The sequence below is a fragment of the Symphodus melops genome (genome assembly GCF_947650265.1).
Source record: "Symphodus melops genome assembly, chromosome: 19".
Lineage (NCBI taxonomy): Eukaryota > Metazoa > Chordata > Actinopteri > Labriformes > Labridae > Symphodus > Symphodus melops.
In genome coordinates this window covers 15,724,054-15,740,482 of record NC_136709.1, presented here as the reverse complement: position 1 = coordinate 15,740,482, position 16,429 = coordinate 15,724,054, and the positions used below count along the sequence as shown (strand labels likewise).

The following is a 16,429-nucleotide window of genomic DNA, read 5'->3' as shown; positions in this document are numbered from 1 at the left end:
AAGCTCTCTTCGGGAGAATTTATTATGCCAACACTGGCAAGCTTGTGTTACTCACAACATCTAATCTTTGCAGAAGTCGTGTTAAGTAACGTGCCCGTTACATTCCAGAAACAGCGTCAATAAGTGACATGGTATGATGCTAGATTGAGAACGATTCTGGCATAGGGAAGTCCGACTAAAGCTGGCAAAAGTTACAGCTAGGGATTCACGTTTCATGTGTTATCAATCCAACCGCATCAGGAATCGATAAGCAGCCTCGTCGTTGAGAGAACAAGTCTGTGATCTCATCAAGTCCTGATTGCATTCCTCCCAAAACGCTACGTGTGGATTATACATATCACCTGCTCTTCAAGTCTTCGGTTTTAGCTTCCTGCTGAAAGTCAACCGTCTTGTGCTCACATGTTCTCCATGCTTTTCTTTTTTTTCAGATGAGCAAGAGGCAGTGCAGAAGAGAACCTTCACAAAATGGATCAATTCTCATTTAGCGAAGGTAAGCGTGAGTTTCCATCCGTGCTCTGTAAACGTTACAGGCCCGGCATAAATCACTTGACTTGCGGTTGGAGATCTTTACAGGCTCATATGAACACAAATTGTCAAAGTGATTACATCAGGAGTGAGTTGAGAGCCGTGCCACGTTGGCCTTTATGGTCAGAGTCTCTTCGGCTGTTTTATTGCTCCTCAGGACTGTGTAGCTTCTCCTTGGTTGGTGGTGTTTCAGGCTTCCGACTCGTCATGCCTATGGAGGGAACGCACTACAGTAACGGTCCCAAACGGCACGACAACAGATGATTGGATTTGTCAAGTTAACTGAAGATAGTGAGGCCATTTACCTCGTTACTTAATCATTTCAAATCAAATCACGGTTCATGGAAGACAGTTTGTTTTGAACGTTTGCTGGATGTAGCGTCGGAGAAGGAGCACCCCCTCTGTTGTGTTCTGAACATTGAAAAGCTCCTGCTGCTCGCTGCTCTCCTGCTCAGCTGAGGCTTCATCTCACAGACATATTTTAAAGACGCTCACTTGGAGCATTTGTACGTGGGAATCATAATGGAGTTGTTGAGAAACTCGAGTGTGTTAGGTGTTTGAGTACTGTGTGTGAGCGTGTGGGTTGTGCATATGTGGGTGTTTTGTTATTCATGTCAGTGTGTGTGTGTGTGTGTGTGTGTGTGTGGAAAGCTTTGGCAGGGACAGTGATGAGGTGTGCAGATGGAGAGCGAGAGGGTGAGGACAAATCCCTGCAGGCTGCTTCTGACCTGCATGCGTGTAAATGACACACAACAATAACACTTGCCGCCATGCTGCATGACATCACACTGTGAGCCTTAATTAATAAACGATACGTGACAGGGCTTCATGTACAACATTTTTAAATTGTTATTTATATTTCAAAGTTGATTAGGAAGTACTCAAAATTGTGAACATTGTTACCTAAATCCCTGAAGATTTTAACTTGTCTTAACTTTTCACAACACAAAGACGTGCGTTTTAAATGAAAGCCGAAAAAGGTAAATCTTCTCATTTAAGAAGCTTTAATTAGATCATTTGCTTTTTGGCGTACTCATATTGGTTGTTTAATTAATAATGCAAATAGTTAATAGTTATAGGTATTTGATTTGATTGTTTATAATGACTTAGTTTGTTGTTGCAGTTCTATCTTACTGCAGGTATGGGAACAGATCAGGGACTTATTTATTTTGATAAGTTGCATCTAACCCCAGGAAATGTAGCAATGATTAGACACTGAAGACTTTTTTTTGTTCTTCATACAAAGAGCAAAATATCAGTTTATCGTAAAGATCGTGATGTGTTCATGACCACCCTGATATTGACAAGTATATGAACGCTGAATTGAAGCGACCCTCAGGCCTTTAATACGTCAGAAAGTGAAGATCAGTGTGTAGCTCAGAATGACCTCATCGTGTAATGATGACTCAGCAGAGTTTTCAACTAGTCACGGACCAACACAGGGTTCAAGAGTTGAACATCTCACACAGAGTTTAGTTTGGACGGATCTTTTCTTCAGCTTGATCTAAAAGTTCCGAAGAATCTCAGTGATGTGGTGGGCACAGTGCAGAGACGCTCTGTGGGTCTATTCTTTGTTATTCAGGCACTGAGCTCCAGCTCACTCACTTTGCATACCAAAAGGACTAATGTCATGAAGAGCTCCCACATAGTCAGACAGTATTTGTACTTGGTAAGCCTTTTCTAATTAGTGCATAAATTTGCTTTTGTAAAACAATGGATCAGCTTGATGTGACCATCGGTTCGATTGGAAGCTCTGCGGTGGCTAGAAAGCTGACCCTACCTCCTCCTTTTTCAGACTGTTATCTGTTTAACTTCCTCCAGTTGTCAAACTCTTCCTTTAGCCTTTGTGACCATTTCCTGTGATAATGTGGAACTAAGCACATTTCCAGAGATTTTCACAGTTTGTCCAGTGTGAGTGGGTATCTTGTGACTCTGTTGTTTCGACATTTAATTGATTTTCCGTAGCGGAATCATTTTCATATTAGAGATGCTGTTTTTTTTTTAGATTGCACATAAAAGCATCATTTATGTTTCAGTCTGAGGATTAGAGATTAGAGGAGTGTTATGTTCTCAGCTTCAAGTATATTTAATCTGCAACCACCAAAGTATAACTGTATATGTGATGTGACAATACTGACTGACCTTCACCCAAACTGTGTAGGTGTTTGATTGTAGAGATTGAAAAAGGACCTGTACTGATACTGATGTGTTTTAAAAAATTTTTTTTCCTTTATTTACTTCTTTGTGATTCTTCCTGTATGCTTTTTAAATGAGCTATGCAACTGGATGTATTTAAGTTGTTAGTCATAGTCTCCCATTAAAAATGTCACGGGAATATGTCCCAAAAAAATGTCTGTTCTGATCTTCGTCATTGGATCAGCTGTTAGGTATACTGTCTTGTCTTTTTGAGGATTTAGACAACTTGATAAAAGTTTAAAAAAGAGTGTAGCTCTAAACTACAGGCAGGAAGAGGAGATATCCACCTGAACGGAGGAACACGACAGACTCTCGCCTCTAACTGGATCCTGTCATGGAATCTGTCCAGTTTATGAAATGGCTCGTATGGGACGCCAAATTAAAAACTCTCACGCTGAGCTTCCTTTTAATTAAAGCTTCGCTCTAACAAATAAATGAACCTGTGTTTCCTTTGAAATCTCTGTGTTTTCGCTGTCGGTAAGAATGTGTCCTTCATCTGATTGTACCGTTCTGTAAATGTGTGGATATTGTGTCGGGAGTAGGGTTAAAAAAAAGTACCATCGCCTCAGGTCTGGGCACGGAGCCACTGCTGAGAAAAAGGCACCATCTTTTCAGCTGCAGGGAGGCTCTCTGTTTGTTGCTAACAAGCCTGTTTCTCACAAACAGCATTTGGTTTCTCCTTCCCCCTGCTAATGGTTTCGAATACCAATATCCTCTCACACTCGAGCATTCCCAATGTGACATTCCTGGAACGATAAGTAACTGGATTCATCTGTCAGTATGATATGTGTCATTTGTTGAGTTTCAGTGCTGTTAAAGCAGGATTTCTTTTCACAGTACAAACCGCCACTCGAGATTAACGACCTTTTCGAGGACATCAAAGATGGGGTGAAGCTCCTGGCTTTGTTGGAGGTTCTGTCTGGCCAGAGACTTGTAAGTACTACACACCTGATCCACTCTGCGTGTCTCACATTTTTGATTGAATATTATCCAGACTGAACTCAGACGGCATAACTCCAATTCAGCCGCGATCTATCAACAAGCTGTTTTGAGATCATGCAGCCATAATGTCTTAGTAAAAGTCAATATGCAAATAGATCATCATATCTCACATTTGCATATTATGCAACAAAGAAATACAATCTGTGTGGCTGCCCTTTACACTTCTGGATCAGTGCACAGCCATGATTAGATCTAAGCCACTGTCTGTTTTTCTCTCCCCTGTCTGCTTTATGTGCAGAGTAACACACAGACTCTGAGAGGGATTTAGTAATCAGAACTGTCTTGAAATAAACTGCCTCGTCCTCTGAAGCCGATGCTCAGCAAATGAGTCAGTGCCTCGGCTCAGCTGCACTGATGCTTTCAGGAGTTCACCCCTGCTGCTTCGCTTCAGCCTAAAATTCATCAAAGTCTCACTCGCGTTTTAAAGCACAGGATGTTTTTTTTTTTTGTTTTTTTCCCACTCCTTGTCTTATTCAGCTTTGGTGCGCATCAGTTAATGTTAAACCCTGCTTATTCTATCTGCCCACCTTCACCATCCGACTGTGCAACCTGGCGAACATGACACGATACCGTCTGACCATACTTTGCAGCTGTAAGAGGTTGAAATAAGCAGCCTAAATTTTCTCTCTCTGTCCTCCTTGTCTGAAGCCCCGTGAGCAAGGCCGCCAGCTGAAGAGGATCCACTGGGTTTCAAACATCGGCTCTGCACTCAAATTCCTCGAAGGCAGAAAGGTAACCGATCCATCACAACAGCATTTTCCTACTTAAACATGCCGTTCATTTTCAAATGTAAATATCATACTATATAAACTGTAGGGGGGAGCTTGAAAGCTCCTAATGAAATGTGTTGGTGCAAACGAGGTCTGAGTGTGTGTCCAACATGCACCATGTTCAGACGAGCAGCAGATAGAAACAGGACTTCTTGATTACGTAACCGTCCTCTGTACTCTTGGCTCTATGAAGCCTGTGTCCCACTTTCATGCGAGCTCCCTGAGGACTTACATTGTTGTGATCTCTCTCCCATAATGTGTGCCTTCAGTGTGTGTATCGAGGATCTCCGGTCAGTCACCATTAAACGCCCTGTGTGATCTTATACTGTATGCATTCTTTTGATTTAAAGCATGATGAGTCCTGAACACAATTAGGAAACCTAAATATAGACATTGTGCTTTTTTTCTTTTTTTTTACGGACATGCATTTTGATGCCTTTTGGCCCGAGCCCTGGTTTATGATGTATCTGAGCTGCTCAAATGTAGACATGTCAACATGGCATATTGTGCAGTGAGGTTTGCAGTGCTGTGTCACCTCTGCTTGTGTTTGGTGCTCCTTTTTCCTTTTCACTAACTGTTTCTACTTTTCTGTTTTGACTGTATTAAAGTTCCGATCTGCGTCAAATAAATAGAAGATTTTAAGCAGGATCAAGTGTGCAACTTTTAAATGGAATGAAAATAAATGGACACCTTTGGCACTCACCCTCCAGATTGTCTAGACGGTACTTATTTCTGGAATAATCCTCTACTTGGCATTTGTTCCAGATCAAACTCGTTAACATTCATGCCACGGATATCGCAGATGGACGACCATCAATCGTTCTTGGCCTGATATGGACCATTATCCTCTACTTCCAGGTAACTTTAAAACCAGAGGGCTTAATTACTGTTATCTCTCCTCTGTGAGTGCCAACCCTACAAATAAACCCAACACCCGAAAAACTCCTGGACTAAATGACTCAAAACTGCCAATTCAGATGCCTGCATACAAGGAATTCTGCCATATTTGTTTGACGTTGCTATGGTCACCGTACAAACTCTTCCTCTCCTGTTATTTCTGTTCTTCATTTAGATTGAGGAGTTGACCAGTAATCTGCCAGCCCTCCAGGCCCTGTCCAACAGCAACTCCTCTGTGGAGAGTTTAACCAGCTCTGAAACGGGAAGCCCTCCCATGAAGAGAAAGGTTGTTCCCAAATTTCAGGGCAATGCCAAGAAGGCCTTGCTCAGATGGGTGCAGTGCACAGCAGCAAAGTATGCCCCCTTTTAGATGACCTTTTGTATTGCCAGATGTTGTAATATGTTACATATTTGGATATTTTTTTTTGTTATTTGTTAAAAGAAAAATGCTTATGTATGTGTTTTTTTAGGCATCATGGAATTGAGGTGAAGGACTTTGGTCCCAGCTGGCGTGATGGTGTTGCGTTCCAGTCGGTGGTGCACGCCATCAGGCCAGACCTGGTGGACATGCAGGTGGTGAGGAGGAGGAGCAACAGGGAGAATTTGGAGGAAGCCTTTGCACTAGCAGAAAACGAGCTCGGTATTCCCCGTCTGCTGGATCCAGAAGGTAGCTTTTCTTCTTGCAGAAGATTTCACAGTAGCAGAAAAACATAGCCATAAATACCTTAAGTCATTGTTTTAAAAACAACAGCTACTGTGAAATGTAAGATTCATGGTATTGTGTTAATTTCAATTAATTTGCATGATTGCTTCGAACAAATTGTGGGCTGAAAGATGCTTGACAGCCTAAAGAGGATTACAGTCCTGTGTGTTCTTGTGGCTGAGTTTTAGTGTGTGGAAGGAAGCAGGCTGCAGTGGCTCTGCAGTCCTGTCTTCACCAGCAGAGTCGTGACGCTTTATTGCAAAAGAGCTGCACTGAAACGTCTCCACTTTTACGGGGGTTTGACCCCGATTTCTCGAAACATCAGGCCACGGATGGAGATGAGACGTGTATAATTAGCTGTCAAGACTTAAGAGATTAACATCTCGAGGATGCGAGACACTTGTCATATTAACTTAGCACTTGATATTGCTCCGTCTGATGGACCACTTATTTCACTTATTTTGTTTCACTTTAGACGTGGATGTAGACAAGCCAGACGAGAAATCTATCATGACGTATGTGGCTCAGTTCCTCAAGCACTACCCGAACCCCCACCACGCAGAGACTGATGGACAACATGATGAGGTACTTTGTTTAAAGTTACCATACTAAATATTCAACATGTAAGTGACATTACTGAACGTGGATATTTCTGGGAAAATGTTTTGTTGTGCCGCAGAATATTTAATTTAATGTCTTTTAATTGTCCAAGTTGTTTATTGAATAGCTGCCACCCTCTAGTCTCATCATTCATAGAAAATGAGCACATGTGGAGATCTAACAGCTTGTTTTTTGGGACGAGAGGATGCTTTGATTTAGCCTTATTGTCACACGCTCGTGTCGGCTCTTTTAGCATGATCTGTTACGTAAAGCCACATGAATCAGAACGATCTGAGCATGAACACGGCAGTAAATATAATCATCTTCATTTTGTTTACACTCATTTGATTTCTCCATCTACTTATTTTCTTTGTGCACATTAAGCTGCTTCTTGGCTCAATTCCAACTTTTGCACTTTCAGTGCCGGTACTGCAGGTGAGAGTTCAGGTCATACAGCTGCATGCTTTCAGTTTGGAGTGGCTTCCCTTCTCATCCCTTCCCCCCTAACTTTACTCTCCTGACTTGTTATTCTAATGCCTTTTGTGGTCTTTGCATCTTCTTGTGTGCCTTGCTGCTTTCCTGGATAGTTTGGTGCCCATGATATAGAACAAATGCTTGAGGTATGTTTCACTAAGTTAACAAATTAAATAATAGACATCTAGAAAAACCAGTTCAAACGATTTCTTTTCCTCTTTTACTACTTCCTAACACTAAACAACTCTTAATTTCAAGACCCTAACTGTGTGTTTTGTTCTTTAAACTGATTTGATGAAGTGTTTCTGGAATGTCAACATACTGGCATGCTGATAACATAAACTGAGGATTCAAATCAGTTTGACCCTGTGAGTCTAAGCTCCATGTTCCTTGACTGTGACAGAGAGAGGAGCGGAAGATGCTGAGAGAGCTGAAGGTGTTTTTAGACCAGCTGGAGAGAGACGTGCTGCGGGCCCAGGGAGCAGAGGGAAACCTCACAGACAAATATCAGGTGAGTCAGTGCACTGTGATGTAACATGGTGCTTTGACAAAGAAATGTATTTATTTCACTTACGTGTCTGTTTTGTAGGCATTTAAGAGCTTCCGTGTGCAGTATGAAATGAAGAAAAAGCAGACCGAGCCGCTGCTTCAGCCCATCCACAGAGATGGCAAGCTCTCTGTCGACCAGGCTCTGGTCAAACAGGCGTGGGACCGTGTGTCTGCCAGGGTAATTGTACTGCATACTTTTGTTCAACATGAATAATTCACAGACCAGCCACAAAGAAAACATGAATTAAAATAGCTACGATAATTAATCATACTCTAAACATAACCTGAGGGTCAATAAAAGATCTTCCTGTTGTTTTTCATGTTTTCCTTTGCTCGAAAATTACATCTCTGTTTTGATAGTTTTCATATCATGACATTAAACCCAAGGGCCGTGGCTCCTCTCCTCACATGCTGCCTTTGAATGTTCAGTGGGGTGCAAGCACTTGAATCAGAGTTTGTTCAGCGGGGAGTAGATGGGAACAGAGGAGTTTTTGTTCGCCGGGCACTCTGCCCTTCTGGACATCCGCAGCTCGCCTCGACTGGCATGAAACGCTTTTGTAGCCTAAATGCTTGTGAACATGTGGAAATGTTTGGCTCTGCGTCACCGCCTCGACTGTGTGAGATCTTGCTTTGGTGGAGCGGGGTCATTAATGGATGTCAATTTCAGCTGCTGGACTGGCACATCCATCTGGACAAGTCCCTGCCTGGTCCCCTGGGAGTGATTGGAGCCTGGCTGCACAGGGCAGAGATGGCCCTGAGAGAGGACATCCCCGTTCATCACGCTCACGAAGAGACGGCCAATGTTCTCCACAGGAAATTCGAGCAGCATAAGGTAACACATGAGACACGTGTGGCATCATTTACAGATATTGTTCACGGATAAGCTCATGTCTTCATGCTAAACATGTGAGTACATTTTGTAGGAGGTTTTAAAGAACCTGGAATCGCACAGACAACCCTTCCAACAGATCCACCGGGACAGATCAGTGAACGGGGTGCCTGTTCCACCTGAACAACTCCAAGATATGGCTGAACGGTAAACTCACCATCAGAGTTATTAGGATTACGTGATATCTTGTGTATTCATTTCTTATAAATGTTGTGTTCATATAAACGTCACGTCAGCTACAAAAAAAAAAGAGGAAATAAAAAAAGTTTGTTTTTCTCTACAACTTCATGTAATATCTTTTTGATATGCAGGTTCAACTTTGTGTCCACTTCATCACACGCTCACCTGATCAAAATGGAATTCTGTGAAATGAAGTATCGCCTCATGGCGTTCCTGGTGTTAGCTGAGTCAAAGCTCAAGTCCTGGATCATTAAATATGGCAGAAGGGATTCCGTCGAGCTGCTGATGCAAACCTACCTTGTACGTTCCAAGTATCGATGGTTGTCATAATTCAATGGGACTTCGAGGAAACTTGTTCGTCTGTATATTCACGTTTGCTTTTCTATTCCAGACTTTTGTAGAAGGCCACAGGTTCTTCGAGCAGTATGAGATCCTCTACACGGGCCTCAAACAAGCTGCAGAGGTTTATGTCAAGTCTGACAGTTCAAGTAAGACTCTTTTCTGTTTATTGACAATTTTAAGTTTGTGTGTATTTGAATTTTTTTTTTTGTATGTAATATAGTCTTGTTATTAATTTCATGTTACAGGGTCTAAGACCTGTAACAAAGGTAAGTCCAAATACTATCTGACAATCATTAAAACCTGAACTCTGCCCGTCTCCTGAGCCATTTCTTCCTGTCATGTGCAACTGCATTTTACCTTTCTAACTTTCTTTTAATCCCCAGAACTGAAAAATTCACAATATTGCATTATGCATGAAAAAGCAACAGTAAATGCATTAGCTGGAATGCTATTTTAGCACGCGACTACTCTGACCTAACATAATGAAGCATCGGCAACATTGGCCCCTCAATCAGCACACATCATCAATCACAGTTGATACTCAAATTAGTTTGAACGACACTGAACGCCTCCTGTTTTTCTTCTTCCAGTCGATGAAGCAGAAGGGGTGAGTAAATTCCTCAATGAGGCGACAGCTCAGTGGAAGAACCTGGCTTTGGAGGTGCGGAGTGTGCGCAGCATGTTGGAAGAGGTGATCTCTAACTGGGAGAAGTACAGTAGCACAGTAGCAGCTCTGCAGGCCTGGTTAGAGGACGCTGAGCAGATGCTCAATCAGTCAGAGAATGCCAAACGTGTAAGTACAACCAAATATATTAGTTATGATAAAAAGATTTGTAATAGAAGTATAAAGGTTTAGCTGCTATTTAACTATAAAAAGTGACATTACAGGAACATTTGAGAGTGTGTACCTTGCATAATAAATAGTTCTGTTATCTGGTTTATCTTCCTCTTTCAGGATTTTTTTAGAAACCTGTCTCACTGGGTGCAGCAGCACATGGACATGAACGATGCCGGGAATTTCCTCATTGAGACCTGCGATGAAACAGTTTCCAGAGATCTGAAGCAGCAGCTTCTTCTTCTGAACGGGAGGTGGAGGGAGCTGTTTGTCAAAGTCAAACATGTAAATACAATATTCTTTGAAAAAAAAAAAAAAATCAACCATGAAAATAAATCTGTAAAGATACTTGAATTACATCAGCTTCATGTTTTTTTCAACGTACATGTTCTGTCCTGCTCTGTTATCGTTTGCAGTATGCAAGAGCAGACGAGGTAGATAAACTGAGGCAAGACTACCACGATGGGATTAATACCCTCAAAATGTTCATGGATGCAACAAATGAGAAGATGAATGCTCCTGTCCAAGTTTCTTTCCTGAACGTCAGAGCCTTCTCTCAGGATGTTGAGGTAAATAGATTAGAGTATTCAGCAGGTTAAATTAAGATGTATCTCTCTTTTGTACGATGAAAAATCATTTATCCATGTAACCCAACTCGCTGCAGGAAATCAAGCACAAAGTGCCAGCTATGGAAGCCGCCTGTAAGGCAGCCAGCCGTACTGCTCAGCTGTTGACCAAAGACACTTCACAGGAGGAAGTTTCCCAGATGATGGAGGTGATGGCTTCTGTCAAAGAGCAGCTGAGCAAGGTGTGGACAATTTAAAGTACACGCGTGAGATGAATAAACCTCTCTGAATAAACACTAAGCCCATGATTGAGAAGCAAGTCATTGCAGATTGCTTTGCTTTGATATATACAGTATTTTAAGGGCAGACAACATTTAATCAAATGCTAATAACGTGCACATTATTGTTTCAAAGAATTGTGACAATAAGAAAATAAGTTGTCCTCAAACATTCACATATAAAAAGTGCACAGCTTTGTTTTCAAAATGATCAAAGAGCTACCTGTGATTCGCTTCAAATCAATGTGCTCCCCTTCTCATAGGTAAGGGAGAGATGCTTACCTTTGCTAAGGGACTCTCAGTCTCTGTTGCCGCCACTGGAAGAAATGGAGAAGAACATAACAGGCTTCTATCAGGCTCTGGAAAAGGCCAGTCATATCACCAGCACCACCGACTCTGAGGGACCTGTTGACTTTAAACAGAAATGCCAGGTGACTCATTCACTTTCAATATTGTACAAGTTTCAGCCGAGTTTAATAGAACTCGTTTAAATGAAAGAAAGAAATTTTCACACTGAAAGTCAAGGCCTCAAGAGAGCAATAAATGGCGAACACCCTGCTTGTCATTGATTGCTGCAGGAGTTGGCGACCTTCACACACAGCTGTAAGAAGTGTCTGACTGCCATAGAGAAAAACCACCAGACCATCCAGAAAATAATGAACAGCAGTAAAACCCTCCAGCACATGGACATGAGCTTGCTGCAGAAGAGAGTGTCAGACCTGCAATCCTCATCACAGGTACAGTAAACCTCTGAGGCTCATTCCCATTCTACTAAGCTTTTAGGCCATTTAACCATCTATATATATTTGTTTTTGTATCTAGGCCATGATAAAGGATTCTACAGAGTGGCGCAAGCATGTGGAGGCAAACAGCAGCCTCATGAAGAGGTTTGATGAGTCACGGGTAGAGCTCGAGAAGGTTCTTAAAACGGCACAGAATTGCCTGACAGAAAGAGGCAACCCAGAGGAGCTGCTCAAGAAACACACAGTAAGAACAGAGGCCCTCCGCAAGGCTGTGGAGGAAGCTCTTTAACCATCATGTACCGGTACATTTCACTGTTTTTAAAGGGTGCTGATCGACGCCTAAAAATTCTTGGTATTCGCTTGTTACTAAGTCTGTGCATGCATTGTGTTATTTTGGTCTAATACCACAGAGGAGTGTGTTCTTATCTGAATATAAAATAAGAAGAATGTATTTTAATAAGGTTTTTCGTAGTCAGCATAAAGTTTTGTTTTTTCTGCAGGAGTTCTTCGGTCAGCTGGACCAGAGGGTCTTGAATTCGTTCCTCAAGGCTTGTGATGAGCTGACAGACATTTTGCCAGAGCTGGAGCAGCAGTCACTGCAAGAAACAGTCAGGAAACTGCACAAACACTGGAAGGTCAGTGGCACATGCTGAAAAACATGTTTACTCCAGCAGATAAATCTCTTATGAAAAGTCAGCAAACACACACACATCCCTCATCCATGAGTCGACAAAGACCCGCAACAAGGTGCAACACAAATTGCTTTAATCTGGCCTTGTCATTGTCGCATTTTTCATTCGCAGGATATTCAAACAGACTCCCCTTTTCACCTCCTTCATCTTAAAGTGGAGGTGGAGAAGAGCAAGTTGATGGTGTTGCTGCAGGACTGTCAAGCAGAGGTGACCAGGGAGAACCGCCATCTGGCTAGTATGGGAAGTGAAAGGCTGATCAAGGAGCACAGGGTGAGCACCAAGTAGCTGGTCGGCTGGCTGGCTGAGAGTCATGTATTGATTCAGTTCTTATTCACTGCTGTGTAGAAGATTTTGATGGACTGAGTCTCTGACTGTGTCTTTAACCAGCAGCAGTAAAACACAATAAAAACGTATGCTTTAATGTCGTAATGGTGGTTAGTTTTGAATTGTTTTTGGTCGTATTGTAGGCCTTCTTCAGGGAAAAGGGCCCCCAGGCTATCTGTGAGAAAAGGCTGCAACTGATGGAGGAAATATGCCAAAAACTCCCTGAGGGTGACCCTGTCCACCAAACCCTGGAAAGAGCAAGAAAGGACGTCTGCGAGGTCCGAGAGGAGATCGAGGACACCCATCAGAAGTTAATGCAGCATCAAGATAAATGGAAGGACTACAACACAAGGTTCAACATCTCTTTAGTTTGTTTTAGTCCTCTTTAAAAGATGTTGAATACGTTTCATACGTTCGTTCTGGATAGGGACATGCAGAGAGTACGTTGTGGGATTTTGGCCTTTTTCTCACTGTTGGAGAAACAGAAGGCTGTTTTGTTCATTAACCACCTGATGAGTCGTGTTTAGACTCTGTCATTCAGTTGAGACGAGGAGAGAGAGAGAGACGAGCTGAGTAACAAATGCAACGTTTGACTACTGCAGCATTTCTACAACACAAAGACTCCCTATTACGCTCCATCCTTGTTTTCATGGTTAACACAAACAAGCTCATAGTTACCAGAGCAGTAAACAGAAAGGAGCTCGAACCAGACCATTGACAGTTCCTGCGGTCATATTATAGCCCTAATATATGATAACAGCTATCATCTCTAATTGTATGCTTCTATTCTCCATTTGTGGTTGTATTAGATCATAAACAGTGTTTTCAAATATTATGAAAAAGGGTGAAATATTGTCAGCAATTGTTAAATTGTTTAATTGAAATAGAACGTATTGAAGAAAGTGCTTCAATTGTCAATGGCTAAGCAGTGGGAAAAAGAATAAAAGCATACTTTGCAATTTGTAGGAGTGCAACCTTTTATTTCACAAACACATGTTTATGTAGTTTCATTACAATGTTCTCCCTCTGTTGTAAATCAGGTATGCTGAACTCTCCTGCTGGCTAATTTCTAAAGAAAGCCAGCTGAGGCTGCTGAGAAACCGAGCCAACGACCCCAGAAAATATGGCCAGGTGAAGACCACCATCATGGTGAGTTTGTTAGCCGTCTCCTCACCTCGTCTGTGACGTGTCACTGCTGCTGAGCTGCTGACCTGACAGTGTCACTGCTGAGGAGATGAAACTGCAGGTGATTCTTTGGATCGCATGAGCTGCATGAGCCTCTTTTGTCGTTCGCAGGAGCTGAGGAATGATGCAGAGCTGCAGGAGGGGAACCTTGGCTGGCTGAAAGCCCGAATGGCTGTCCTCTTTGAAATCAGTGCTGACAGCGATGCCCAGAGGCAATCAAATGCTCTGAGCAAACTCTCAACAGATTTCAAGGGTCTCCTTGCATCTCTCTTAGAGGTAGGTGAAATTTAAACTTGTGGGTGTTTTTCTTTTGGTGCCAGACTCAATGTTGTCATTATATTCCTTCTGGAGGTGTACAGAATACTCCTGAAACATTTTAATCTAACTTTAGGGACCTGTTTTATTTTATATATAAAACCTACGTGGAATGTAATGTCGCTGATTGGTGGATGTTATAAGAGAATAATCTTAGGTGTATTTTCTTATATCTTACAGGCTGAGAAGATGGTTCTGGCTGTGGGGGACTGTGTGCAGTTCAGGGAAGAGGTACAAACTACTTTAGACGATCTTGTTCAGGGACAGAAAGAGGCTCAGGCTGAGGTCACCAAAATCCTGGACTGTCCAACTGTGAGAGAAGCCCAGCAGCTGCTTCTTGGTCACCAGGTACTGAAGGACGTTTAAAAAAAAATAAAAATCACAATCTTTAACTTTATTTAGATTGTTTTGAAAGCGTGGTATACTCACACATTGACTCTTTTCGTGTGATTCATATCAAACAGCAACTGTTAAAACGCCTCAAGCTGAAGAGAAAGGACGTCCAGCAGCTGATCACCCGAGGTCAGCAGCTCCAGGCCGAGGAAGGTTTGGGGGAAACTCTGCAGCAGGACCTGCAGAACTTAGAAAACACACTCAGCAAAATGGAGCAGAACATGGATTCACAGGAACAAAGCCTTGAGGTGAGTATTGTAACTAGGGCATTATTTTATAAGAAACATTATGTACATTATGTTTTTTTATTAATGTGAAGCAACTGTCTCGCATTAAATCAAGTGCTGATTAGGTTTCTGTGCAAAGCTGAAGAAGAAGAAACAGAGCCTAGCACGGTGCCAAATAAAAAACTCTCCCTGTGGTCCAATATTGTTTACTCTCTCTCTCCCTCTCTCTCCCTCTCCCTCTCCCTCTCTCTTTTCTCTCTCTCTCTCTCTCTCTCTCTCTCTCTCTCTCTCTCTCTCTCTCTCTCTCTGTCTCTGTCTCCCTCTCTCTCTCTCTCTCTCTCTCTCTCTCTCTCTTTCTCTCTGTTATTAAAACAATCTTAAAGCTGATTAAGTACACCCTAGTGCTCCTAATATTTAGGTACAGAAACAAATTCAGAATGAAGGCTCGCTCACTTTGTTTCAGCCTTTCTTTAAAGAATATTTTCAAATGGTATGCAAATTTGTGGTTATCAAATCTGATATAATTGTGTCTGTTCTACACAGTTGTATCGTTTTTTGTTGTTGTTGTTTTTTCACACCAGGCTTCCCTTCGTTTAATTTGTAACATCCTTTATGTGTTTTGGTTTTTGTGTCTGCTTTTGTGCACATTTTGAATTTCTCCTTTGTATGTTTTGCATAGTCCTACCCCAGAGCTGTAAATGAAAACGAATTAATCTTAAACAACAGTAAAAAAAAAACTTAATAATTGTGTTCTTTGCCTACAAATATATATATATTTTAAGCAGAATAAGAAAAGTTAAGCAAACCATTTAATGATGAGAACAGTAGATTAGGGAGCAGCATTTCTGGAAAATGGTTGTGTAGGGGGTCTGATTAAATTCTTCCCTCCTGAAGCTTTCTTTTTGCTTTTGCACCACTGAGTGGGGTGCATGCAAATAATTCTGATGTTTCCTACGGTGCAGCAGAGCCACTGAACAACTGACAGAGTATAAAGTGTACTTCCTGTGCCAACATGCTGACTCATCATTTCTGCTGAAAAGACAAACGTGGCCGTGTCATCTGCATACTTAATGATGTGGTTCAAGCTGAATTGCCAGTACATATGTAACTTGTCACTGTTTGTCTGGGATGATGATTTATGGCCATTAGGAAATGATTTCTGTTTTACATTTTGTACTCCACTTAAACAAAGAGCATTAACTCTTTTGTTGTTTTTCGACTGGTTATGTTTAGATTTTATAGACACGATTTTGGGCTCTGTCATTCCCAGGTGACACTGGCAGCCTGGCAGGAGTTTGACAGCCAGCAGGAGGCTGTGCACGAGTTTGTGAATAAGGCACGATCCATGATGGAGAGAGATCTGAACTTCAGCAGTCCAGAGAGCCTGGCTGTTGAACTGGACCAGGCCAGAGTATGTCAAGTTTGCTCTTTTTTATTTAACTCTCTTTGTTACACTGCGTGACGTTGACGTTTACTCTTGACGTTTTAACTGCTTGAGATAAATTAGACAAAATGAAGAGTAAATGCAGTTTTCTGACTTTTTTAAACAGGTGATGTTAAAGCAGTGTGAAGCAGAAGCATCACATATGAACACTCTGCTGAAGAGAACTACAGAAATCCAGCTTGGTCCCCAAAACAAGACTCTGCTCCTACAACAAGCCCGTTCTCTGAGCGAGCAAGTGGACAAAGTAGAGGCAGGGCTGAAAAAAGAGTAAGACAAAGGATTTTTTTTCTTTCTGTTGCT

The 16,429-nt window shown here is 41.9% G+C and overlaps 1 protein-coding gene across 12 annotated transcripts in view; it reads left to right on the top strand.

The window, feature by feature from the left end:
* syne1b (spectrin repeat containing, nuclear envelope 1b) overlaps positions 1-16,429 on the top strand; it is a gene marked incomplete at its 3' end in the record, with an annotated part of 76,161 nt that overhangs the window by 8,868 nt on the left and 50,864 nt on the right. For 3 of the 12 annotated variants that reach the window (XM_079369353.1, XM_079369349.1, XM_079369354.1), the window contains exons 2-33: positions 429-490; positions 3,559-3,654; positions 4,372-4,455; positions 5,259-5,351; positions 5,566-5,744; positions 5,861-6,057; positions 6,569-6,678; positions 7,078-7,128; positions 7,281-7,313; positions 7,571-7,678; positions 7,757-7,894; positions 8,384-8,548; positions 8,640-8,752; positions 8,917-9,085; positions 9,177-9,273; positions 9,373-9,393; positions 9,718-9,920; positions 10,083-10,247; positions 10,379-10,531; positions 10,627-10,770; positions 11,070-11,237; positions 11,385-11,543; positions 11,629-11,793; positions 12,050-12,184; positions 12,353-12,511; positions 12,709-12,917; positions 13,606-13,714; positions 13,862-14,026; positions 14,246-14,413; positions 14,530-14,706; positions 15,956-16,096; positions 16,236-16,396. In XM_079369353.1, the coding sequence (XP_079225479.1) occupies positions 429-490; positions 3,559-3,654; positions 4,372-4,455; positions 5,259-5,351; positions 5,566-5,744; positions 5,861-6,057; positions 6,569-6,678; positions 7,078-7,128; positions 7,281-7,313; positions 7,571-7,678; positions 7,757-7,894; positions 8,384-8,548; positions 8,640-8,752; positions 8,917-9,085; positions 9,177-9,273; positions 9,373-9,393; positions 9,718-9,920; positions 10,083-10,247; positions 10,379-10,531; positions 10,627-10,770; positions 11,070-11,237; positions 11,385-11,543; positions 11,629-11,793; positions 12,050-12,184; positions 12,353-12,511; positions 12,709-12,917; positions 13,606-13,714; positions 13,862-14,026; positions 14,246-14,413; positions 14,530-14,706; positions 15,956-16,096; positions 16,236-16,396 (4,297 nt within the window). The remainder of the gene's footprint in view (positions 1-428; positions 491-3,558; positions 3,655-4,371; positions 4,456-5,258; positions 5,352-5,565; positions 5,745-5,860; positions 6,058-6,568; positions 6,679-7,077; positions 7,129-7,280; positions 7,314-7,570; positions 7,679-7,756; positions 7,895-8,383; positions 8,549-8,639; positions 8,753-8,916; positions 9,086-9,176; positions 9,274-9,372; positions 9,394-9,717; positions 9,921-10,082; positions 10,248-10,378; positions 10,532-10,626; positions 10,771-11,069; positions 11,238-11,384; positions 11,544-11,628; positions 11,794-12,049; positions 12,185-12,352; positions 12,512-12,708; positions 12,918-13,605; positions 13,715-13,861; positions 14,027-14,245; positions 14,414-14,529; positions 14,707-15,955; positions 16,097-16,235; positions 16,397-16,429) is intronic. The other 9 variants (XM_079369358.1, XM_079369360.1, XM_079369351.1 and 6 more) reach the window with 6 other exon arrangements.